This window comes from Rattus norvegicus, chromosome 8 (assembly GCF_021556685.1).
Source record: "Rattus norvegicus strain SHRSP/BbbUtx chromosome 8, alternate assembly SHRSP_T2T, whole genome shotgun sequence".
Taxonomy (NCBI): domain Eukaryota; kingdom Metazoa; phylum Chordata; class Mammalia; order Rodentia; family Muridae; genus Rattus; species Rattus norvegicus.
Window position 1 is genome coordinate 127,764,656 of NC_141541.1, and position 26,864 is coordinate 127,791,519.

The 26,864-nt window shown below is 48.5% G+C and overlaps 1 protein-coding gene across 10 annotated transcripts in view; it reads left to right on the forward strand.

Annotated features, from left to right (window-relative positions):
• Positions 1–26,864, forward strand: part of Myrip (myosin VIIA and Rab interacting protein) — a 166,712-nt gene that overhangs the window by 43,404 nt on the left and 96,444 nt on the right. The window contains exon 1 of one of the 10 annotated variants that reach the window (XM_087562588.1): positions 18,958–19,039. In XM_087562588.1, coding sequence (XP_087418714.1) covers positions 18,987–19,039 — 53 coding nt within the window. In that variant the 5' untranslated portion in view covers positions 18,958–18,986. 10 annotated transcript variants of the gene reach the window in all.

The following is a 26,864-nucleotide window of genomic DNA, read 5'->3' on the forward strand; positions in this document are numbered from 1 at the left end:
ACTGAGATATAAATCCTTCCTGGAATTCTTTTGGAAATGAGCATTCCCCACCTCCCAAGCCCCCCAGGTCCAGAACTCAAGAAAAGTCAGGTAAAGAGAGTAGAAGCATTACAAACTTTCTGAGTGAAGTACTGCTTGCCGGCGAGCACAGAGATGTTGCTGGTTTGAAAGAACTCATCACCTCTGCGTCAGCAAAGCCCAGATAGAGACATAGGCAGTGTGGGGTTGAAGGTGAAGGTCGGTGTTCCTGGAGACAGCAGTTACTATGGTCAAAACTCAAACTTGGCGATGCCTCAGCTGCTGGTGAGTGTCGGGGTGTGAAGAGAATAAATATTAGAGAAGTTTACAGACAAAATTCACTCCATGCAACTCTCACGACTGATGTTCTGACACAAAACATTGAGGAGGACCAAATCCTTAAAGGGGCTGCAGCAGCGCCGGACGGAGTCTGTAGCACTGTTAGTTTTTGCGAAGAGATTTGAACACTGCACCGTTCTGATGCCATCAGAAAGTGTGTACGAGTCAACTGGTTCCAGGAATCAAATGCTGCTATGAGGCCTCGTTCTTTTCATCCCCGGTAATTGAATATGTCCTTTGGTTGAATGCACTTTTAGATATGATAATTAGTGAGGGGCAGGGAGCTGGTTACCGGTGCTGGAAACGCAGCTCAGTTGATAAAGCCTTCCTTAGCGTGCCCTGAGTCCTGGGTCTGAGCCTCAGCACTGCATCAGTGAGCTGTGGTGGGTCTTGCCTGGAATATCGATGTTCAGTAACTGGAGGCAGGAGGATGAGAAGTTCAAGGTCTATCCTGGGCTAAAGAACCTGTGAATGGAGAGGAGGAAGGGAGGGGAAAAAATGAAGGGATCAATTTTTTTCCAAATTCCTGGGAATTCTGATCTCTTTCTGATCCCGAAGGGTTAGTATCTGGGCAGTAGGGTTGGTAGAGGCTAGTGGGGGAGGGGCACTCCTGAAGGCTGACCGTATGGCCTACCTAAATTTGTACTTATAACCTGGTGGCCCCAAGTAACAGATGGTGGGGAGGGCTGCGAGCTCCTAACTGACGATCCCTACTTGGTATGTTCCTATTGGCCCCTGCTGTGTGTGCAGTCAGGTGCCACGGTGAGCTGAGACTCTAGAAGACAGCATGGGACCAGCAGACCGCCCATATCTGGTCTCCACACCCGGGGCCCACAGCCTCCCTTCTTCCTCCCACCATGACTCTCCTCAGGCCCCAAGCCCATCTCACACACCTTCCTGATTTCTAGTTGATTGTTTTCACTAAGGAGACAAGCCTGAGCCAAGTTCAGGGTGTCAGCCCTGAGGCCCCTCTGCTGCTGCGCCCTGGCTGAGCTTGGCATTCACCGGGTGGGTCTCACTATGACCACAGCACAAACGCTGAACACAGAGAAGAAGTCACCCCGCTTGGCCCTTCCTGGCAACTAAGCGCAGGCCTGCATGGCCTCGACTGCCAACCTCCAGCCGTGGGAACTTCTTAGTGCTTCTTTCTGGCCACTTGGATGTCATGGTTGGAAGGACCTGTGAGAGATCAGACGTGATGTTTCCTGCCTTTCTGAAGACAAGGGCCTCAGTGTCCTAGTCAGAGATGACGGTCAGAGAAGCCATCGTGATGCTCATCCTCCTTCAGGGCCAAAGGCTAACGTGTCAAGAGAACCTTGACGTTTGCTCTGCCAATTCACATCGCCTCTTCTTTGTTGGCTTTGACCGTGAAGAGCATAAAAGGCAGTCTGGCTTAAGGGATCCATAAACAGTTTGCCCAAAGGTCATTACAGACTAGTCCTGTCTTTGTTCTCACCTATTCTTTGTCTGGTGTTTGCTTGGCGTGGTGGACCGTGATGGGCCATGATTGTACTCCAGCTCACCGTCTGGATGGTTCCTTTTGTGGTTGGGGCTATTCAAAGTCAGGCGCATGAGTCTGGCTGCCTCCCACTGGACAGAGTTCTGACTGCAGCTTTCCGGGACCCAGATGACTCAAGAATATATGGGGACAGGTTGCTTGTGGACAAGAGTAAGGTGTTGCTTCTCACAGAGAAGTCACCTCATTTTCCTGTAAGCTGGGGCAGCTGGTACTTTGTCTTCACTAAGACCGTATGCCTTCTGTCATGTTAAGTCTGGTCCTTCCCTGTCTCCCATCCCCTACTGCTTTGATGAGGAACAGGTATGAACAATCCCAAGATGTCTTCTCTAGGCCAGCTCTCCAGACTCTCTGAGTTGGGTCCATCCAGTCAGGGGAAGGACACAGTGCTGTCCTGTACCTGTGGCTGTGGCTGTCTCTGTGACCAGGGTCACACGGTGTCCTGTCATCAGCAGAACTGGAATTGGTCCAGTGACATAAAAAGTGGCCTTTCTTTCTTTTTGCCCTTCATGTACGAGCCAATGAAAGAAAGAGAGCCTGTGGAGTTGGGAAAGCCCCGTTGATGGCTGGGGCTCTGGGAGAGCCAGAGAAATAAGAAAATGCAAGCTCAGCCTGGTGTCACTGGCCTGTCACCCCCAGCTACCTGGGAGCTGAGGCGGGAGGAGCCTGGAGGGGCTACACATCTCACAGCTGACCTGGGTAACAGCAAGACCCTGTCTCAGAATGAAAAAGTAAACACACTGATAAAGGGGCCGGGAGAATAAAACAGATACATCTCAGAGCTTCTGGACCTGCTGAGCAGGCACGGGGCCCAGGGGGAGAAAAGGGGATGGAGGGAAAAAGGAAGAAAGGAAAAATGAAAGTAATTACCAATAGACAAGAGTACTAAATAGTGGCCACCTTCAACCTTTAACTATTCCAAAAGCAACGTTTGTTTAGTGGCACTCCCAGGGCCTTCCGTTGCTCTGAATCAGGTGGGGGAGGGAAGGCTAGCTTCGTTTTATACCACGGGACGGGGTTTGTGCTTTTGGGGAGCAAAACATGACTTTACCCCTGAAGTGGATTAAGTCACAGGCAGAGCTGCGAAGGCAAGAGACTGGAAGAATTAAGGAGCAAGAAGAACGCTGCCGCTTCCAGCCGGCTGTAGCGAAGCTGAAGTCTCAGTGCCAGGCGAAAGCAGGAAGCTGGTGCCACCCATGAATAGGAGAGGGAAACACCTGTGTGGCCAGCACCCAGGCTGAGAGAAGCCCCTCTCGGATGATTCTGCCACCGCTGACCTTCGGGGACACAGTTCATTCTGTTCATCTTTGCGCCTAGAGATGGAATTTCACAGTGGAGCCTCTTTGGAATCTGTTTCCTTCCCTTTCTCATTAAAAAAAAAAAAAACTTTATTTTTAATCATGTGTGTCTGTGTATGTACACGTGAATGCAGTGCCCTCAGAGGCCAGAAGAGGGTGACGGAGTTGTAGGGGGTTGTGAGCCACCAGGAGTGGGTGATGGAAACTGAACTCCAGACCTCTGCAAAATACTAAGTGCCCTTACCCACTGAGCTTCTCTCCAGCCTGGGATCCAGCATGTTTTGTTTCTGAGCTTGGTCCACATGCTGCATGTAGTGTGCACCATGCATTATATAGTGGTCAATGGATATCTGATCCATTTTTCCCAAGAGTTAGGGAGGTAGCTAGCCTGTGTGTGTGTGTGTGTGTGTGTGTGTGTGTGTGTGTGTGTGTGTGTGTGTGTTAATTCTTCTTCTGATGTCTCGTGGTGGTCTTGTTGATATATTTCTTCTGTGTGCAGATCCCCCAGGGCTCCTGGGTGTGAGTGAGAGTAGATGCCACCAAATTGCATGCTCCTGCACTGTGGCCTGCGCGTGAGATTACCAGCTCTCTATGCCCTCACTAAAGTGTGCTTTTTTTGCACTGGCTGCTGTGGTGGTCAGCAGCTGCTCACGTAGAGGATGAAGATGCTGGGGCTTGGGAAGGTGCTAATATCCCTCCTCTTGCCAGTGATGAACGGTAGCATCCCAGAGGCGTCCTGTAGAGTCTGCGCATCAGAGCCATTGCCACAGGGGGTGCCTCCCTGTCTGGGTGCTGACCACACTGGCTGGCCCTGGCAGTGTCCTGATACTGGTACCCCATCCACTTCCGTGGGTCTTCCTGCTGGGTACTGTAGAAGCATCCTAGGTATCGACCATTACGATCAGTCGTGTATGTTCCCATGTTCACACATGTGTATGCAGGTGGATATGCATTTGTGTGCAGAGGCCAGAGGTCACTGTCAGGAATTTTTTTTTTCTCTATAGATCTCCACCTTTTCCTCTGAGATACGGGCTCTCACGGAACCTGGAACTTACCACCTGAGCTAGGCTAGTTGGCCGGCAACCCTCAAGGACCCACCTCTCTCTACCTATAGGTGTGCCCTATCATACCTGATTTCTGAAGTGACTGCTAGAGCTCTAGACGCGGGTGGGTCCTCATACCTGGGCAGAAGTCACTTTAATCAGCACTGATTGTCATTTGGAAAATGTCATTTTCGGACCCTAGAAAACTTCAAGCTGCCCCCAGATCTCATTCTGACTTCATATTTAAGATTTCAGATTCCGTCTAATGAGTCTTAGAGTCAGCTCTTGGTTCTTCTGCCTTCTTCAGCCAGTGTCTGATGGGAGAGGCTAAACATCCCATCCTGAACAGGATAAAGCCTGTCGGCCCATAGCAGAGCCTTCCAGCAGGCAGGCAGCCAGAGGGGTGCTACCCTGAGGCTCTTGGGAACGGTGCGTATGAGCCTTTTGCAGCTATGTGGAAAACCAGGCAAAGGGTGAAGATGGGAACAAGAGACTGGAGAGAGGGCTCAGCAGCGACTAAGGAGGGATGGCTCAGCAGGGACTAAGGGCAAGTATTGCTCTTCCACAGGACCCAGGTTCAGAACCAGCACCCACACTGAGCAAACCACAACTACCTGTAACTCCAGCTCCAGGGATGGGGAGTGATTGTGAAAGATATCTAATGTCAACTTCTGGCCTACACACACACACACACACACACACACACACACACACGTATACGCACACTCACACAGAAGAAAATTATAATTCCTAAAGAGATCATTTCCTTGTGTGTGTGTGTGTGTGCGTGTGTGTGTGTGTGTGTGTGTGTGTGCGTGTGTGTGTGTGTGTGTGTGTGTGTGTGTGTGTGTAATGTTGAGATGAATGGTAAAGAAATAAGATGAAGTGAAGCAGAGAGAGCTGCCAAGGTTCTCGTGAGGAAATGAGTGCAAACTCTGGTCAGGATGTATAGTATGAAAGAAGAGTAACTAAAAAGAAAAAATAGGACCTGTGCTAGAAGTAGGGTTAAGGTGTGTGTGACCTCTGTGCATGAGTAGTTTGTGTGTGCAAAAAGTGTATGTGTGTGTGAGACCTCTGTGTGATTAGTGTGTGTGTGCATGGAATGTGTGTGTGTGACTGCATGAGTAATGTGTGCGTAGAGTGTGTGTGTGTAGCAGTAAATATTAAACAAATGGTTAATGTTTCCAGACACCATGCCACGCTACCTCCTGCTACTCTCTGTCCCCGCAGTCTCTGCACCTCCATGACTAGCCCCATCAGTGGCCATCCATCTGGTTCCCATGGTGGGTCGCTGCCACACCAGTCCCATCCAGAGACCTCCTATCTCTCGGCCCTCTTGCTGTGGACTCTGCTCACATTCCCAGCAACCCGGTAAAATCAAAACTTTAGAGGCTTATAATTTATCAATCAGATTTATATCAATAAACTCTCACTCCACACAATAAACTCAGAGCCAATTGCTATTGATATAAACTGCCCACCTAGATAAGACAAATCGTCCTATAATTATCCATCCCTTATAAGATTTTCACAACTACCTATGGCTATTTAAAGCCACAGGGGGGTGGGTCATCCTTCTCCTCCTCCATCTTCTCTTCATCCCCCTTCTATCTCTCTGGACTCTCCAAAACTCTGCCCCACCTTTCTTTTGAACTGCCCAATCACAGGCCTTGCCTTACCTTGTGCCTGCCCTCACCTGCATATAGACATCAATCCACGTCTGTGTATGAAGTATGTGTGTATAACTTCTGTGTATAAGTAGTGTATGTACATGAAGTGTGTGACCTCTGTGTGATGATTAGTGTGTGTGCATGAAGAGTGTGTGTGACCTCTGCCCATGAGTAGTATGGGGGCATGAAGAATTATGTGTGTGTACACAAGTGTATCTTCTTTCTATCACCTGATCCTATTTTTATTAACCCCTCTCCTTTGTAAGATGAACAGGGTACTAAAGAAATAAAAATAGTACACTCTGTATCATTTGTGTGTGTACGTGTGTCTGTGTGCAGGTGCACATGGTGGACATGCTTGTGGAAGCCAGAGGACAGCCTCAGTTACCATTCCATAGGCACTGTCCCCTCATTTTCCTGAGACTGGATCTCTCGCTGGCCTGAAACTCATCAAATAGGCTGGGCCAGCCAGCCAGCAAATCCTGGGGATCTGCTGTCTCTGCCCGTCACCCCTCAGTGTTGGGGTTACAAGTCCAGATCATCGCATTCAGCTTTAAGCGAATGTCACCTCTGGGGATCAAATTCAGGCCCTCTGGCTGGCAAGGCAAGCACTTTACTGACAGCCACCTCCCTGGCCTTATCATGTGTATTTTATAATAGATACATAATGAAATCATGTGCCTAAATAAATCCTTCCTATTTAACAAAAGCAGTAGGTAGGGGCTGGAGAGGTGGCCCAGCGGCTAAGAACGCTGCTGCTCTTGCAGAGAGGAGCCTATTTTGGTTCCTAGAACCCATAGTAGGCAGCTCACCACCTCTGAGTCCACTTTAGGGGATCTGGCGCCCTCTTCTGGCCTCTCACACCACTGCACTCATGTGCATGTGCCACTCCCCATGTAAAAATAAACCTTTGAAATAGATTGATGGGTGTGTTTTCAATAAAAATGTATGCTAAAGTATACATCGTATATGCATGTGTATTTCGTTTAACCCATTGAGTCCAGTCAATGCTGCCCATATGCATATGGTTGTGGGGTCATCCATTAAGGCATGGGTAATCTGCCAGTGGCCACTACTTAAAGAAAAGTGACTTCCTGTCTGTGGCAGCCATCAACTGCCAGCAGCAGCAGCCTTGCTGCAGTCTCTCTGCTGGAAGTTGTTAGGAGATGCCTTTGTTTTTATTTCATGTGCACAGGTGTTCTGCTTGCATATGTGTGTGCACCATGAACACGCCTGGTGCCCAAGATTGTGAAGGGGCCTTGGAACTGGAGTTATAGACACGATGACGTCATGTGGGACCAAAGCTGGGTTCTCTGCACGTGCAGCAAGTGCTTAGAAGCACCAGGCCCTCTCTCCAGCTCTCTGGAATACTGAACCAGTTTGACCTTGGTAACAGTAGTTGCTATCGGCTCATGTGTGCAGTGGCCATGAGGTTCCCAGGGGAGAGCAGTTCACTCCACCCCATGCTGGTGTTTTATACATTGTCCTCTATAGCATTCCATGGAGCAGGACTCCATCTCAATGGCTGTGGTGGTGTTATACGGCACTGAAGTAACCCATCACGGCCTACCTGCCAGACAGTGTGTTCCATCACTCCGTGAAGTATGTGTGTATCTTCATCTATTTGGCCATCCCTCGCTGGGGACTGGATTCTTCTTTTTATACAATACTGCAACAAACACCCTCGCATGCCATGAAGACCCACCACCCTTTACAATATTTTCTGTTTAAAATCCATGCCTAAGTTAGAACAGCCAACATCAATGCGTGAGGGAAAGCCTTCCAGAGCTACGGTGGTCCCACCCAGGTGGTTTGCCGAGGGTCCTGGCAGCCGCCCAGTCCTTTGCGTTCAAGGGAGCAACTCACATTTGGTCCATCAGAAATGCAAACATGATCTACGTGGGTAGAGTCTGAGGGAACACACCCTGGTCACGTTCTTTATAGCAATGCTGTCCGCCCAGTTTGATCTGTTTATTATTGATTAAGCAAATAGATAGCACCGAGTCCCGTGTAAACCATAATGGGGTTAGCGGCCTATGTGGACTTAGTGCCTCCTCATGCATTTGGGATGGGAAACGGGTATTAAGCGCAGGTCAGAATAACAACCCCAGGGCCTTACCACCAGAATTTCCTTCCTTCTGATAGTGCGTAAGGCACAGGCGGCAGGAAGTACTCACTGACCTTCCCAGAAGCCCGAAGCTCCCAAGTCCTTGTGCTGAAACAGACTTGCTGTGGGGCAGCCCTGCCAAACCCTTAGTCTTTTTTTTGGTTCTTTTTTTTTTTTTTTTTTCCGGAGCTGGGGACCGAACCCAGGGCCTTGCGCTTCCTAGGCAAGCGCTCTACCACTGAGCTAAATCCCCAACCCCCAAACCCTTAGTCTTACGGATAGCATTTTGCTTGCTCTGATGAACCCCTCTCTGCTTTCTCAGGCTGGAATTCCAGGTGGATTCCCAGGCCCACTGGCACTTAGGGGGGTTCTGGGGATCTGAATTTGGGTCCTCATATTTACCCAGCTAACACTTTCTCATCTGAGCTATCTCCCCAGACCACCCACCTCACATCTGTCTGTCTATCATCTATCTATGTATGTATCTATGTATCTATCATCTATCTGTGTGTCTATCAATCTACTATCTTTCTATTATCATCTATCTATCTATCTATCTATCTATCTATCTATCTATCTATCTATCTATCTATTTTTGAGACAGGATCTTCCCTTCCTAGAGCTTTCTGATTTGACTGGGCCATCTGGCCAGAAGTCCCGAGGACCCACCTGTCTCTGCACCTCCCCACCCCCACACCACTACTAAGACTACAGACTTTTGCCGCCACACATATGTGGCTGCCAACAATTGGAATTCTGGTCTTCATGCTTGTGTGGCAAACTCTTTTTTTTTTTCTTTTTTTTCGGAGCTGGGGACCGAACCCAGGGCCTTGCGCTTACTAGGCAAGCGCTTTACCACTGAGCTAAATCCCCAACCCCGGCAAACTCTTTATAGACCAAGCCATCTCCTGACTACCTGGTCTGTTTTTCCTAAGTCTGGCCCTTCTGTTTGACCACATAAAGTTTTTTTTATTTTTATTAATCATCCATTTCTTTACATCTCAAATGATATCCCACTTCCCAGTTACCCCTCCAGAACCCCCATGGCAGTGTCATCCAATGGGGAAAAGCAAACAGGAGACATCTCACTGCTGTTTGACACAGCTGTCCTTGGGGGTGACAGGGACAAATGTACCCTCACTTTGGGACAGCTCTGAGCTGGTGACAGCTGACCTAGGGTAGGTTGGGGATTAAAACCGTGTGTGGTAGCACGTATGCCAGATGTTCAACTTTTGTTGGCTTCGTTCCACCTGTGTTCCCTGCCGCATCTCGAAGATCACTGTCCCATGGCCGCCGGAACAACCCCCTAGAATTACCATTTAATGAATGTTTCTGCTGATTCTTCATCATCAAAAAGCTGTTCGATGTCCGGGCAGTATAGGGCCGGGTGGGATTTCTTTTATTAGCAATAAAACGAGGTCCCCTGGAGCTGTTTTAAGTCAATCCTCATTAGACAGTGAGCGCGGGGAGGGGCAGAGTGTTCGGCAGCTGTCTGCCTCGCTGGGCTGTTTGCCTGCGCCTGTGTAGATGCTAACGCTTAGTGGACGTCTGGCCTGGATGGTTTCTGGTAGGTGCAGAAGGTGCGTGGCTACGGTATCCTTCCCAGTGTCCATGTGGTGTGAGGGATCATGGCAACTTGGGGCGCAAAGCAGAGTCCACCTGACTTCCTTAAAGTTCATCAGGCTGAATGAATGAGCTCCAGGTTCTGTGAGAAGCCCTGTCTCAAGAAATAAGGTGGAGAGTGACCAAGGGGTACACCCGACATTGACCTCTGACCTCCTCTTACATGTGAGCGTGAGTGTGTGTACACACACACAAACACACACACAGAGGGGGGCATGCAAGCATGCGCAGACACATGAACATCATGCTATAAAGGTAGGGTAGGAATATACCAAAAATCATAATTTTCTCCCTGGGGGGGGCAATTGCTGCTTATTGGTTTGGGACAGAGCCATGAGGAAACTCCATTTAAAAGTGACAGAAATGCAGAAAGAGGTAGAAAGGGCCAGAAAGGGAACGTGATGGGCCACCAGGGAAGATAAACGGAAACCCAGCCTGATTCTGTGAAAATTATCTCTGCCTATCTGGAAGGGAATTAGGGATGGACAGCTGAGAGGATGCGGCAGGGAAGAGTGTTTGCTGCCAAGCATGGTGACCGGAGTTCATCCTCTGGGTCCTCCATGGTGGAAGGAGAGAACTGACTTCCAAAGATTGTCCTCTGACTTACACACGCGCGCGCACACACACACGCACACTCATGGATGCACACTAGACACTAGAATAGAATTAGTAGGGAGAATTTTACTGAAAACTTTTGATGCTGTCTAAATTTTGAGACATATCACTTTGACACATAGTGAAAACGTTCAGGAAGGAAAGCCCAGGATGCTCATCTCTTGTGTGTGATGTTGTTGGGTAAATGCTCAGAAGCTGGCAAAGACTTTACCATAATGCACCTGGAGGGATGTGGTGGAGACTCCGCTCTTCCTTCTAAGCAGGGCACTGAGGAATTTTCGGTTTTTTTGTCTGACACTGAACTATAAACACATGGACAGAGACTCCATCCCTGGTAGGAGAGAAATGGTTGTCAGGTAGATCTTCAATACTCTCATTCTTTATGGTAATAAATGGGACTAAATGGTTTGAAAGTACAACTATTACTAAAAAACAAATCAAAGGGTTGCATTTCACTTGTAAATAACCAAAGAAATAGCAAGGAGAACAAAGAACAAACTTTTTACTTCGCTTCTGTTTTGAGACATGGCCTCACACTGGTAAGGTATATATATTTTTTCCAGATAGTGTCTCACTATGTAGCCCTATAGGCTGTCCTATAGGTCACTGTGTAGATCAGGCTGGCCTTGAACTCATGGAGTGCCTCTGTCTCCTGAGTGCTGGGATTAAAGGTGTGCACCGCCAACTCCTGGCTCTAGAACACATATTCTTAACATTTAGGATGACACCGAAACGCAGTCATATGAAAGAAATGTGAAGTTTGTGAAGGAGCTGAGTAAGAGGGAATGCCTGGAGCCGGCAGGCAAAGGAAGACCCAGAGAGCAACAGCTGAGGGGTTTTGAGAATTTCCAGCAGTTGGTTGGAGTCTAAAATCAAGAATCCTTCGAAGTCCATTCATTTCCAAGGACAATAATAAAAACAGTCTTCCTCTGGATTACTCTCTGTGAAGCAAAGAGACACCAAAGTCAACCAAGCTTTTAAAAGCAGCCAGAGGGGCTGGAGGGACAACTCAGTAGACGAGCACTTGGGTTCCCAGCACTCAACGTGACCGCTCACATCCGCCTTTAACTCCAGCCCCAAGAGGTCTGAGGCCCTCTGCTGGCCTCCACGGATACCTCAACACTCATGCTTACCCACAAGTCCCCTGGCCCCCAAACAATAAGTAAAATACATCTTTTAAAAAAGCATCTAGAGAAAAAAGATTCAGTCTTACAGGGGACCAGCTGGTCCTTTTGAAATCAGCAGTAGGGAAATTAGAACCTCAGGTATGCTGAGAGAGCTTCTAGGAGAGAGTTGGTGGGCATTGCTGGCAGGTTGATGTTGGGTCATGAAAGAACCTTCAATTTTATCAGTCAAGTTTCTGGAGTACACTGGATACCTCTCTCTCTCTCTCTCTCTCTTCCCCCCCCTCTCTCCTCTCTCTCTCTCTCTCTCTCTCTCTCTCTCTTCCCCCCCTCTCTCCCCCTCCTCTCTCTCTCTCCTCTCTCTCTCTTCCCCCCCCTCTCTCTCTTCCCCCGTCTCTCTCCCCCTCCTTCTCTCTCTCTCTCTTCTCTCTCTCTTCCCCCCTCTCTCTCCCCCTCCCTCTCTCTCTCTCTCTGTCTCTCTGTCTCTGTCTCTGTCTTTCTCTTTCTTTCTAGAAAAGGAAACACATTCATATTTCTCTCTCCCCCCTCCCTCTCTCTCTCTCTCTCTCTCTCTCTCTCTGTCTCTCCTCTCTCTCCTCTCTCTCTCTCCCTCTCTGTCTCTGTCTCTGTCTCTGTCTCTGTCTCTGTCTTTCTCTCTCTTTCTTTCTAGAAAAGGAAACACATTCATATCTCTCTCTCCCCCCCCTCTCTCTTTCCCCCTCTCCCTCTCTCTCTCTCTGTCTCTCTGTCTCTCTGTCTCTCTCTCTCTCTGTCTCTCTCTCTCTCTCTCTCTCTCTCTCTCTCTCTCTCTCTCTTTCTTTCTAGAAAAGGAGACACATTCATGCATCACCTTTTGGTCAGAGAGCTGAGACATCCAAATGAAAATTACATTCTTCCCTACCCTGCCTGTGGCTCATGGCTCTTCTCTTGTCCTAAGATGTCTAACAAGGAACTCAGATGTCTCACTAGAGCTGACTCCCTGGTGTCTCTGAGGCTCACTTGTCCCACGAGAAATGAAGTTAGTGTGCCGTGAACTGACTTTGGGTTGTAGCTCAGTCATTGACTTGACATTCCCTGTTTCAGACCTTCAGTCTCGATGTTCGTCATGGTAACCGTGTGGCTATCGCTGAGGCGTCCGGAGGAATAGAGGGCTGTTTACATGGGGAGACTCGTTGCTCTGTAGTGTACCATGTGCTGTAACCTGTGATTTCTAACTGCTCAAAGTCTACTTTACTGGTGCGTGTTACCCACCTGCTTCACTCGCTGCCCTTCTAAAACACCCCCAAGGCCCTGCTTTCAAGTTTGATGACTAAGCAGAATTAATTTCTTTCTCTCTTTTTGAGAAGTGGGTGGCGCTGCTCTGACTCAGCCCTCTCAACACCTGTTCTCAGCAACAGAATTTTATAACCATTTATGCCAGTTCTTTGGGGCCCTTAGATGAGAATCAGCTCAGCTGGTGGCTAGAAGTCAGAAGGAAATGCCTGTCTGGGTTCCTATTTCGCCTGAATTTATCCTCCATCTTTGGTTGCAATTTCCCACAAGAAATGCCACTTTCATAGAGAAAATGGGAGCACATTTGTCAGGTAGGCCTGAATTTAAATTTTTACTTATATTTTAATTATGTGCATGTGTGAGTGTGCGCATATGTAGGTGCGTGCATGTGTATGTACATGTTCAGGTGTGTGCATATGGGGTATATGCATGTATAGGTGTGTGTATGTACAAATTTAGGTGTGTGCATGCGTGAATGTGTGCATATGTGAGTGTGTGTGTGTGAGTAGGTGTGTGTGTGTGTGTGACTATGTGCAAATGTAGGTGTGTGTGCATATGTAAATGTGTACATGTGGGAATGTGTGTACATATGTAGGTGTGTGTATATGTATGTGCATGTGTAGATGTGTGCATATGGGAGTATTGCATGTGTAGGAGTGTGTATATGTATCTACATATGTAGATATGTAGGTGTGTGCATGTAAGAGTATGTGCATGTGTAGGTGTGTGGATGTAGGAGTGCCGGTGCTGACAGAGTCAGAAGATTGTCAGAGCCCGTGGAGCTGGAGTCCCAGGCAGTTGCAAGCCACCCAGTGTGGATTCCAGGAACTGAACCCTGGTCCTCTGCAGTAGCAGGAGGTACTCCTTACCACTGAGCCAGGGCTCCATCTTTGCACCATCGGCAGGAGTGAAATATGATTTTAGACACCATTAAGTTTAAGTGTCTGAGCTAATCTGAGCTTTCCTATAGATCTCTGCATTTAATCCTTAATATTCTTTTGTTTTTAGCTTTTAGATTTTGAAAGGGTTAATTCTCTCATCTTTGGTTCATGTTATTTAAATATGTGGCCTCAGGAGAACACGGTATCTCACACATGACATGCGTTCCATTTATGTGAAGGAATAAGTGAGTGGGGACTGCCCATGCAGCCTTTCTGGTGACCTCCCCTTTGACACTTCCAGTCCAGTCACCTGTGGAGCCAGACAGGCTGTGAAGTCCTGCTCTTCCCGCCTCTGTCTGTGAGCACTGGGGCCGCGGGTGTGAGCTACACGGTCCATCATTTTTCATGTGTGTAGCTTTTCATGTGTGTAACATACTAGTCAATTTGCTGTGGAAAACACCGGGTGGTGGCCAGTAGGGAAGAAGAGTTTGTTTAGGTTCACAGTTTAAGGGTCCAGTCCACCATGGAGGAGACATCAGCAGGGGTGTGAGGTAGCAGCTGGTCACATTGGCTTCCCTGTCAGGAAGCAGAGCAACTTGAACGCTGGTACTCAGCCCACTTTATCCTTTGTATAGGTCCAGGGCACTCTCAGGGCAGGCCTTCCCACCTCAGTTATCTCAGCATAGAGTCTCCTCCACAGACACACCAGAGGTGTGTCTCCCAGGGGATTCTAGACCTTGTCAAGTTGTTAGGATAGATACGTCAGGATGGGTAGCATGTTCCCTCTTAACACTGTATTATGTCATGAATTTGATAGTTTGACGGCGCACACACTTTTCACTGGTTTCAGAAAAGTCGACTCTGTAATCAGTTTCCTCTGCCTTCCATGCCTTGCTTTTGAGCTCCCACATCCTCACATTTCCAGATGAGATGTTTGCCTCCTCTCTGGTTTCTCTCACCAGAGTCCCAGCGAGCTTTTCCTCTGACACCTGATCTCAGCAGGGATAGGTGGCCTGACTGGGTCCCTTTTATCCCAAGCTTCACGTGGCCTTAGCATCTGAGGCCCGGCTTGCCCATATACTGCAGGGACTATTTTGTCTGGGCTCTGGTCAGTTTTTAGACTCTACCTCACGGGCTGCAGAGAACTGGAGCCCACGCTTCACTTCCAAAAATGCTATTTTCAGCTGCTTTTGCTTATGTTCTCAAAGTCGCTGCCTTTGTTGGACCACATGACGCGTGACTCTAAAACAAGTGAGGGCTGTGGGATTATCTTAGTCTCCACACAGTTCCTGTTAATTAAACTCTTGTTTGTTCCCAGTCTAGTGCCATTGGCAGAAAGCCACAGAGTCCTGGAGTGGTGGTTGGTTTCCTTGTCAGCTTGACAGCACCTAGGATCACCTGGGAAGAGAGTTTCAGTTGAGGAATTATCTAGATCAGTTTTAGTTGTGCTATGTGTGCAGGTAGACTGTCTTGATTGGCTTAATTGATGTGAGAAGACTAGGCCTGAAAGTGGGCAGCAACATTTCTCTGGCTTGGGCTCCAGACTGTGTGAGAGTAGAGAAAGCTGGCTGAGCACTAGGCATGCATGCATCCATTCTCTCTGCTCTTGATTAGGCTGATTGAGCACTAAGCATGCACACACCCATTCTCTCTGCTCTTGATTAAGCTGACTGAGCACTAAGCATACACATACCCATTCTCTCTGTACTTAATTAAGTTGGCTAAGCACTAGGCATGCATGCATCCATTCTCTCTGCTCTTGATTAAGCTGACTGAGCACTAAGCATGCACACACCCATTCTCTCTGCTCTTGATTAAACTGGATGAGCACTAGGTATGCATGCACCCATTCTCTCTGCTCTTGATTAAGCTGACTGAGCACTAAGCATGCACACACCCATTCTCTCTGCTCTTGATTAAACTGGATGAGCACTAGGTATGCATGCACCCATTCTCTCTGCTCTTGATTAAGCTGACTGAGCACTAAGCATGCACACACCCATTCTCTCTGCTCTTGATTAAGCTGGATGAGCACTAGGTATGCTTGCATCCATTCTCTCTGCTCTTGACTAAGCTGGCTGAACACTAAGCATGCACACATCCATTCTCTCTGCTCTTGATTAAGCTGGCTGAGCACTAAGCATACAGGACTCGATTCTCTCTGCTCTTGCTTGTGGATCTATGTGACCTGCTGTGTCCCTGCTACTGTAACTTCCCTGCAGCAATGGACAGTTACCCGGAAGTGTACGCTCAATGAGCCCTTGGTCCTCTAAGTTGCTTTTCATTGGGGTGTTTTTATCAAAGTATCTGGGCACAGCTTCCCAGACACGAGGGTTGTTAGGGATCGCATCAGGGCCCAGGATGCTGTCTCATTGCCCAGATCCCCTTTGTTAACTATCTGGTTTGCTTGCAGCCCGGCTCTCCCAACCTGGATCACAACGTTCCTGAACATTTCTCCTGTTCCTTTGCCTGTGGGACTCCTGCTAACGACCCAGGCCCACTAGGTTTTGCTGTGCTATGCTCCAAGGCACAGCATTTTCCCTTCATATCTGTGATGTTTTACTCCGGCCTTCCCAGCTAGAATTCCCAGCTGGTGGGTGGAGTGAAATGGGGTTCTCAGGAGAGTGAGAACAGCCCTCAGCTAAACTGCTAGACTCCCATAGAGATCCAGTATTTTTATTTGATTGAATAAATGTTTCTAGATGTGTTGTGCATCTTTGGTTCTTCTTCCCAAGTCCCAGATACTTATTTTTGACAGCGTTTCCAGTTTAGCATCTGGGAATGCCATGCACCATAAGCCTTTGAGTTAATTAATGCTTCCATTCTTAACAGCTTATGTGAGACCAATTTTCCCCCTGTTGCTAGCAATAAAACATGTATCAGGGTTGTTGGCTTCGGGAAGTTTAATAGGTTTTTTTCTTTGTGATATTCAAAAGGGCCACTCTACCAGCAAGGTGATTTGTGTAGAAGACTGAAAGCGTAGGCGTTGAATGGTTAAGCTTATTAACAATACATAAATATTGTAGATGGATGTCCAGCAGCAGAGTCAGCATCTTCCTGTGGAAAACAGTTCTCTTCATGAATGGCAGTTCTCCTCCTGAATGGCAGTTCTTCTCATGAATGGTAGTCCTCCTCGTGAATGGTAGTGCTCCCATTCTCGTGAATCGTAGTGCTCCCATCCTCATGATTGGTAGTGCTCCCATCCTCGTGAATGGTAGTGCTCCCATCCTTGTGAATGGCAGTTCTTCTCATGAATGGTAGTGCTCCCATCCTCGTGAGTGGTAGTGCTCCTCGTGAATGGTAGTGCTCCCATCCTCGTGAATGGTAGTGCTCCCATCCTCGTGATTGGTAGTGCTCCCATCCTCGTGAGTGGTAGTGCTCCCATCCTCGTGAGTGGTAGTGCTCCCATCCTCGTGAGTGGTAGTGCTCCCATCCTCGTGAGTGGTAGTGCTCCCATCCTTGTGAGTGGTAGTGCTCCCATCCTTGTGAATGGCAGTTCTTCTCATGAATGGTAGTGCTCCCATCTTTGTGAGTGGTAGTGCTCCTCGTGAATGGTAGTGCTCCCATCCTCGTGAATGGTAGTGCTCCCATCCTCGTGAATGGTAGTGCTCCCATCCATCAAGCACCATCCACAGCTGATGTGTCCTGTTAACTAAGACTGTGAAACCATTAACACCACGAACTGAATACCTGTGATAGGCAGTACCACAAAAGACAAAAAGAGGGGCTGTGGAGACTGCTCAGTCAGTAAAGTGCTTGCCACGAGCGTGAAGACCTGAGTTCAATCCTCAGAGCCCACATGGAAGAATCAGGTGTAGTTATACTCACGTGTAAGCTCAGTACTGGAGTGCAGAGACAGGGTGATCCCTGGGACTTTGGCCAGCCAGGCCAGCCCTGATCGGTGCGCCTCAGATCCCAGTGGGTGACCTTGTCTCAAAAAAATAAGATGGCCATCTCCTGGGGAATGGCAGTCAAGGTTGACCTCTATCCTACACAGACACACAGACACACACACACACACACACACACACACGCACACACACACACATCCTCATGTACACAAACACACAGGAACATCCATCTATCCAAACACATGTGCATATATAAGCGCATAAACACACATGTGTGTAAACACACTTACACACCTAACAAGGTACCAAGAAAGAGCTAGTCTCACAGATCTCTTATTCCCAGTCAGGACAGCTTCTTGCTCCATTGTTCTTGACATGGGCTCTGTGGGGACCAGGAGTAGACACTGGTCACTCACTTGCTGCTTCGGTCTCTGCATACCCAGGATTCTCACAGGACACACCAGATTGGAGTGTGAGAAACATGAGCCTCTCACACGTCCCCATCATAGTTGCATCTAGTTACAGTGTTCCTCTCCTCTATTCTTCTCCACATCCTCTCAAGACCATCCCAAACCCTTCCTGTTGAAGGCTCGAACCCAGGGAGTTAAGGTTAAGAAAGCTGGCTGTGTAGTAGTGGAGGTCAGAGTTGGGGTCCTGACACCTGTGTGGCAAGATGGCCCTTCCTTCATGTTCTGTCACTTCAGCTTCAGAAGGAGTAGAGGGAACTTGCTCGGGCTTGCTGGCTTCCATCCCAGCAAGGAGAATATGAGCCCCAGATTCAGAGAGAAAGAGAGAGAGAGAGACAGAGACAGAGACAGAGACAGAGAGATGAGAGACAGAGAGAGACAGAGATGAGAGAGAGACAGAGAGATGAGAGAGATAGACAGAGAGAGACAGAGAGATAAATGAGAGAGAGACAGAGAGATGAGAGAGATAGACAGAGAGACAGAGAGAGAGACAGAGAGACAGACAGAGAGAGAGACAGAGACAGAGATGAGAGAGAGATGAGAGAGAGAGGCAGAGAGAGGGAGAGAGAGAGACAGAGACAGAGACAGAGAGATGAGAGACAGAGAGAGACAGAGATGAGAGAGAGACAGAGAGATGAGAGAGATAGACAGAGAGAGACAGAGAGAGAAATGAGAGAGAGACAGAGAGATGAGAGAGATAGACAGAGAGACAGAGAGAGACAGAGAGACAGACAGAGAGAGAGACAGAGACAGAGATGAGAGAGAGGCAGAGAGAGAGAGAGAGAGAGAGAGAGAGAGACCATGTCTCAAAGGAATAGGTAGAGGGTGATAGATGAAGACTAAATAAATGAACGAGCCAGTTAATCAAGCAATTGTTCTATTTTGCTTGTGGAGACAAAGTCACACGATAGCACACAGCAATAGACATTTCTGTTGGCTCTGAGAGCCCTTCCTCATTTTGTGTCTCCTCATAACCCTTGTCACTCACAGACTGTCAAACAGAACACAGAAAGGCCCACGGAGCCTCAAAGAGGAGCAGCGTTACACAAAGGCACCTCTGTTCCCACAGTCAAGCTCCGAGGGCTGGCTCATAAATCAGCATGGCTGCTGGCACCCGCTCCAGTGTTGTGTGTTTCTTTTGGCAGAGTTACAGTGTAGAAGAATGGAATATCCTGTGGTGGCTGAGGAACAACAGGCAGCTACTGAGGGAACCAGGTCAGCACCCAACGTTGCCTTACATGTGAGCTTACGTAAGTCCCTTTAGATGGGACTGGTTCTGGATTGTGTTTCCGAGGAGGTGAGGTACACAAGTCTTCCCTCTGAGAGCATGTGTCCTCCTCATGTACAGACAGATGGCCTTGAGGGAGGTGAGCAGCTTAGGTTGTCCCTGCTCCTTGTCAGGTTGGGAGGAAAGGCACATGACAATCTCTCAGACCCAGCCGTTTCCTCTCCTGGTTCGAGCAGGTCATGCACACACTTCCTTGACTCGGTTTTGAATCCCAAATGTTTATCTGGTAAGTTAATTCTGGAAGGAAGTGGAGTCTTACAAAACACTAAAGAACATTACGTCCAGGTTGAAATCGCAGGCCAGATTTCCTAAGCGTGCTTCCCAGGCAGGCTTCTCCTCCCTCTTTGACTTTTTCTTCTTTTGAAAAAAAGTCTCGGGGACTGGGGATGTGTCTTGGTTGGTTGAGTACTTAACTAGTATGCACAAGGCTGATGCTTCATCGAGATTCTTAGTGTCTTCTACCCTTTATCTGTATGACCTTCCACAAGTGACTTGATTTCTCAGGCCTCGGTTTGCCTATGTGTACTGTGGTCCACCTGTTGCAGGGTTGTGATACAGGTTAGAGGAGAATATATGGATGCAAAACACGCCATCACCTGTCCGTAGTAACGTCGCTGGCCCTCAGGTCCAGACCCCGGAGCTCGTTGCAATTGTGTAACTCTGCTCTGTTATTTTAAAAACAACAACAAACACTGGGTGTCTATCCAAGAGGAGTGAAATTGCCCATCAGCCTGCTGGCAGATGATTTGGGGGTGAGGAGGGAACCAGGAGACTATTTCTTGGGCTACGGCTTTCTCCCCTAGCCAGTGATGGGCTGAGGACTGGGGATCCATAGAGCCCAAGCTTGTGGGATAACTCGCTGTAGCTCGATGTAATTTCCGCCTGCACAGAGACGTACCCCTCTTCTGAGAAGGGCTGCAGCTGCTTCGCAAAAGGAATGGGGGTGCTCTGGTGTGGTTACCTCACAGAAGGCATGCCCCCAACCCCCCCACACACACACACCAGGACCTCCCTGTCCCTGGATGCAGGGGCGTTAGTGTCCGTGGATCTCAGGAGTGGGAGCCTTGTGTGTTAGAGTCCCAAGTTTGCTGAGTGTGGTTGTGGGTCTGGTTGTGGGCTGTGACTTCAAGTCACTGTGTGGGAAGATGGGAGAGAACCTGCCAGCTCATTTTGTTGACCAAGATGGTGCAGAAGGCAGAAGAAATTGAAGGGCAGATAGCTTGTGTTAAAGTGGTAGAAATGTGGATGGCTGATTTCTTTTAAGAAAAATTCAGTTTAATATTATTATAAAGTTATGTCTCAGTCTTGTATGAGACCATATGCATAAGACAGAGAAGAAGATAGAAATTAGTAAAATTCTTTCTGCCGAATTGAAACATTCCCTCCTCCAGGGACTTAAGCCCAGAAGCTTCGGGAGTCTCAAGGCCCTGGGACTGCAGAAGGTAGGCAGTTCTGAGGGAGAGAGAGGATATGGGTTTTGTGAGTACAGTGGGCATTTTGGTGATCTATCTGCCTTTGAGTGTCACATGCTCCTCCTGTCACTGTCCCCTCACCCCCTCTCTTGTAAGCAGCACAACCAGCTCCCTGGCTCACAAGCTATGTTGGTCAACGGTGATTGTCCACCTAAGATCTAGAGTCACCTGGGAGACAAACCTCTGGGCGTGTCTGTGAATCCCAGAGAAGCCAAATGAGGCGAACCCAGCCCTCATCCTACTCTGTTCCCTGTGGGTATCATGTGACCGGCTGGTTCATACTCCTGTCATCATGGCCTCCGTAACAGACTATACCCTCACGCCGTGAGCCAAAGTCACTCCTTTCCTGCTTACATCACTTTTGTTGTGTGTTTAGTGACAATAATGGGTGACCCACAGAGGCTGGACTTGTGTGGGATCATTTCTATGGTCCATTGCATGAATCAACATTTGTTCACATCTTCAAGGCCACATATGTACATGTTGTAGGAATGCAAACATTGCACACACACGTGTGTGTGCACACACACACCACATTCCAAGGGAGTGGGTTTGGATTCAGCATCAGCACTTCCTGAGTAACCAGTGTTGAAGTGTGCCACTCCTCCAAGATCCATGGACAGTGACAGGGTCCAACCAAGTGAGATCAGAGTAGAACGACAGATGCAGTGTTGAGGTGTGACTGCTGCTTGCTGCAAAATGGGGTTGCAGCAGTTTGCTCTGGAGCCATCATCCTTTCAGTTTGGGGTTATCTTCATGCAATTCCAACTATGCTAATGAGGGCATTTCTGATTGGTCAGTGTTACCTACAGGGCGGGGACAAGGTGCACAGGCTGGGTTTACAGACCGCAGTTCTGTGTGTGCTACCAGCTCATGGTTAATTTGATTGGCAGCACCACTCATTCTGAGATTTGACCAGCAGAGCACCGTGGTCTTCTCGTGTGACATCATCTGAAATTCTTCTGGTTTCTGAAATGTGGCCTCCTCTCCATTCCCCACTTCCTAATAGAGCAATGAAGTCTTGGGAGGTTCACCGGAAGTTCCTTTCCATCTGCAGCTTCTTTGAACTAGCCACGGATGATGCTTTTCACTCGTGACTGCAACAGGAGCCATGTTAGGTGTCACTGAAGGAGAGCCAGGCTTAATGCAGTGCGGGTGGAAGATCCAGTGTCCTGGTCCAAGGCTCTGGGTGGTAGGGACTGTCCAGTGTCATGGTCCAGGAGCTCTGGGTGGTAGGTACTGTCCAGTGTCATAGTCTAGGGCTCTGGGTGGTAGGGACTGTCCAGTGTCATAGTCTACGGCTCTGGTTGGTAGGCAGTGGGGTTTTTTATAGAGGCAATCTGAAGCTGAAACTCTTGAGTTCTAGAAAACTAAAACCTTGGCAAGTGGTTTAAAAATACAGGGACCATACAAGGAGCAGACAGATGGGCCCCAGAAAAGGAAGCTAATAAGACAATGGTTTTCCAAGTTTATTCTGAAGTCAGAAAGCTAAGGGAAGTCTCTCTCTCTCTCTCTCTCTCTCTCTCTCTCTCTCTCTCTCTCTCTCTCTCTCTCTCACTGGCAGCCTTGTCTCTGATAGATTTTTATAGATGAGGCATTTATCTCCAGAAGCAGGCAGGTGCTTTCCTGGGCGGTAGCTCCCAAATCAAGACCTCAGCAATGTGGAAGGCCTGGAGATGCCAATGAACAGGCGTTATCATGCACAGGGCCTTGAGAGCGCTTGAGGCTGGCCTCAGACTAATGCAGACCACACCTGGTTCCTGCAGAGTTGGGGTTTGCATCCAAGGTCTCCCGCATGTAGGCAAACACTTCATCTGAGCTCCATCTCCAGATCCTCAAAAGTGGTCTTTGCCCAGAAGAAATGTGCTCCTCCACTGTCCTCCCAAGGACACTGCTAACTTTGAGCAGAAACCAGACAAGTGGAACTTGGCTGAGAATCAAACCTCATTGGAGGTCTTCCCTGGATCATCATTTTCTCCCTGTGAAGCAAGCACGTGGTTCTCTTGACTGTAAAGTTGTGAGGACTCTTAACACATGCATGGTCCCTGCTTCCCTGTGTCACAGCATTGACTCTTAGCCCATTCAACCTTCCTGATCAAGAGTTGACTGACAGCTCAGCTGCTCTTTCTGAACACAACTAGCTCTGAAACACAGTATCTGATATCAGCGTCTCTGACGCTGCCCCTCAGACGTGGGCAGTGTGCTAGGCTGCAATTATTTTTCATGCTACCCCCTATTCAGAGGGGTAGGAGCTGACAACTCATAAAGACAATTTGGAATCAATACAGACATGGACCCTGGAATTTTCTCCTTCAGTAACAATAACTATCAACAACTCTGGCTGCTCCTCTGAGCTCGTTAGTTCTTGTCGGTTTATTTCCTGTTCACAGTGTCCCAGAGATGTGGCTATTCTTAGCACCGCCATCCTTCCTAGCACGCAGTTATTTGCTTTTGTGTGTGTGTGTGTGTGTGTGTGTGTACGTGCGCACATGTCTGTGTGTGTTATAGATTGTACATATGTATATGTACATGTATATGTGTGTTATAGATGTATACATGTGTGCACATGTATGTGTGTTATAGATGTGTACATGTGTTTGCACATGTCTGTGTGTGCTATAGATGTGTACATGTGTTGCACATGTATGTGTGTTATAGATGTATACATGTGTGTGAACATGTATGTATATGTGTTATAGATGTAAAAATGTGTGTGCACACATGTGTTATAGATGTGTACATGTATGTGTGTTATAGATGTGTACATGTGTGTGCACATGTGTGTGTATATTATAGATGTGTACATGTATGTGTGAGGGCAGTGTGCATGCACATGTAGACATGTTCTCCTAAGGTACCCTCTCTCTGATTTTTTGAGACAGTCTTTTAATGAAACTGTAGCTTGCCAGGGGTCTAACCTTACTGACCAATGGGCAGCTGGGATCCTGCAGTCTGGGCTCCCAGTGCTGGGGTGGCAGACACATCGCTGAGCCGGGTTTCTGCATGGGTGCCTGCGATCTAACTTGCCTCTTTACCATCTCCCAAGCCCTAGTCTATTTTCTTTTTTTTTTTTTTATTTTTTTGTCTATTTTCTTAATAGGAAGAAAATAGCACCACACCAACAGGCGGGTGTTACAGGAGAGCAAAACAAACATGCTACAGCTTGATGATGCCAGGCAAAACGTAAAATGGAGTTTAAAAGTGTCAAGCCTCAGTCAGATGTTGCCATTGTTTTGACTCTTGCTCTTACCCTCTCTGCACCGACCTGCCAGCCACTTCTCATCCCTCCTTGGTTTTCAGTTCTGAACCGAGGAAGTGACCGTTTCTTAAAAGGCTGGGAGATTGAAATTCTCTAAGCAAGCGTCTTTTAGGCTAGGAGAAAAATCCATCCCTGCAGGCCTTGATTTTATCTTGTGGCTCTACTAACTTGATGAATGGGACTCATTGTATTATCTTCAAATCATGTACATATATGTGTGTGAGTGTGTACACCTGTGTGCAGAAGACTGTGTGTGTGAGTGTGTGTAACTATGGGCAGGAGACTGTGTGTGTGTGTGTATGTATGTGTGTGTACCTGTGTGCAGGGGACTGTGTATGTGTGTGTGTGTGTGCACTTGTGTGCAGGGGACTGTGTGTGTGTGTGTGTGTATACCTGTGTGCAGGAGACTGTGTGTATGTGTGCACCTATGTACAGGAGACTTGTGTGTGTGCACCTGTATGCAGAAGACTCTGTGTGTGTGTGTGTGGATGCACCTGTATGCAGAAGACTCTGTGTGTATATGTGTGTGTGTGTGTGTATGTGTGTATGTGTGTGCAGAAGACTGTGCCTGTGTGCTGGTATGGAAGCCAGAGGTCAGCATGGGTATCTTCCTGAACAGCTCCCACCTTACTTTTCCAGTCAAGGTCTCCCACCGAGCCTGGAGCCCACTGGTTGGCACACACAGTGAGCTCTGGGGTTGTCCCTGTGCCTCCATGCTGGGGTTGTAAATACATTTGAATTACAGGGCAGCAATTCTCAGAAGGCCATCAGAAAACACAGTACAGTTATAAAGTAGGAACAGAAATAAAGTGGTTGGAGTTCCTGAATCTGAGGAACTCTACTAAAGGGTCCCAGCCTTTGGGTACCACTGCTCTAGGGAGTAAACACAGAGAAAGCATGGGAGTATGAGGAAGGAGTGTGAGGGAGGAGTGTGAGGGAGGAGTGTGAGGGAGGAGTGGAGGAGTGTGAGGGAGGAGTGTGAGGGAGGAGTGGAGGAGTGTGAGGGAGGAGTGTGAGGGAGGAGTGTGAGGAGTGTGAGGGAGGAGTGTGAGGGAGGAGTGTGAGGGAGGAGTGGAGGAGTGTGAGGGAGGAGTGTGAGGGAGGAGTGTGAGGGAGGAGTGTGAGGGAGGAGTGTGAGGAGTGTGAGGGAGGAGTGTGAGGGAGGAGTGGAGGAGTGTGAGGGAGGAGTGTGAGGGAGGAGTGTGAGGGAGGAGTGTGAGGGAGGAGTGTGAGGGAGGAGTGGAGGAGTGTGAGGGAGGAGTGTGAGGGAGGAGTGGAGGAGTGTGAGGGAGGAGTGTGAGGGAGGAGTGGAGGAGTGTGAGGGAGGAGTGGAGGAGTGTGAGGGAGGAGTGTTAGGGAGGAGTGTGAGGAGTGTTAGGGAGGAGTGTGAGGAGTGTGAGGGAGGAGTGGAGGAGTGTGAGGGAGGAGTGGAGGAGTGTGAGGGAGGAGTGGAGGAGTGTGAGGGAGGAGTGGAGGAGTGTGAGGGAGGAGTGTGAGGACTGGTAGGGAGGAGTGTGAGGAGTGGTAGGGAGGAGTCCATAGCAAGGATGGGGAAATGGCCAGGGCCGTCAGAGCAGCTGCAACTAATCACACTGAGAGCTGATGTCTTGGGAGGGAATGTGGGAGTGGAGGGTAGGACTTGTCTGAACCACCACCTCCTATTTCCTTATGTTTGTTTGTTTATTAGACAAGGTCTCACTATATATTCTTGGCTGGTCTGGAACTCATAGAGATCCACCTACCTCTGCCTCCCAAGTGTTAGATTAAAAACATGCACTAGCAGGCCTACCTTGAACTATCATGTGCCCCCGATCACACGGCTGGGCATTCTCTATCCTCTAAGACTTAAGCTTGGTAAGTGTGCCGTTTACAGAGCAAGGGAGGGCTCCCTGTCCTTGGACATTACCTTTGGTCTCACTTCCATGCATGGCCTCTACATGGAAACGTGTGTGGTGCTCTTTGGTTAGGCATGACCGGAAGGAGGTTAGTCTGGTAGATTGAAGGCCTACGTGAACAGAGCAGAGAGGGTGGAGCTACAGGAACAGTTGAGGCCTGTGAACCTGGCGGCTCAGCACTGTCCGGGGCAGCTATGGTGGGGTGGAGGTAGGGGAGGAGCTTCCAGTAAACACCCAGCCCTCCGTCTCTGCACACGCCTGTGCTGATGACCACCCCCAGTGTGAGAATTCAGTTTTGCTTTTACACCCATTCATTAGTCGATTCCACTGGAGCACCTGTTACCCGTGTGTCTGAGGTCTCGGGCAGGGCAGACATCCTCAGAGACCGTGAAGATAACCAAGCTGTGTTAGCACCCAAAAACTCCAGGTTCCCATGCTAACTGGATCCCCGGGAGACAGTTCACTGGCTGTGGCTGTGACTCAGGCATGGCGCTAGTCATGAGGGCCGACTGGACCTTTGAATGGGGACCCGTAGTGACATCTGATACATTCGTCTAAGGAGCAGTGCCCATCACAGTCTTCAATTATGTCTCTCGGTATTTTCCAGATTAATGGTTGATGTGGGAGGGTTCATCCTGACAATACACAGTCTTCAATTATGAAATGTTGGCAGGTTGTGTTGGACCCACTGGTATATACCAGATCATGTAACACCAGGGGGTTCACTCTGAGTGCGGGTGTTGGTACAATTTATGAGAGGGCATTGGGAGCTGAATAAATAAATCTTTCACTCAGTGACTCTGGATGCCAGGCATCTATATAGTAGAGCATGTGGCTGGCATACCTGGCCCAGTCAGAGTTACTAGCCTAATTAGGTGGTACTAGGGCTGTGCCACTTACAGTAAATACACCCTGTCTCTCTCACATCCTAAAAATAGCTGTGGATGCTGTGTTCCACACAGGCTGATGGTGCCTTGCTGCCGTATGTTTGTGTGACGTTAACAATCTTACCAGAAATTTGGCATGAGCGTGGCCACAAGCAGAACACCAACAGAATCTCTTAATGGCAGTGGAGACGCCAATTCAAGCTAGACATGGTGGTGCCCGCCTGTTATCCAAACCCTTC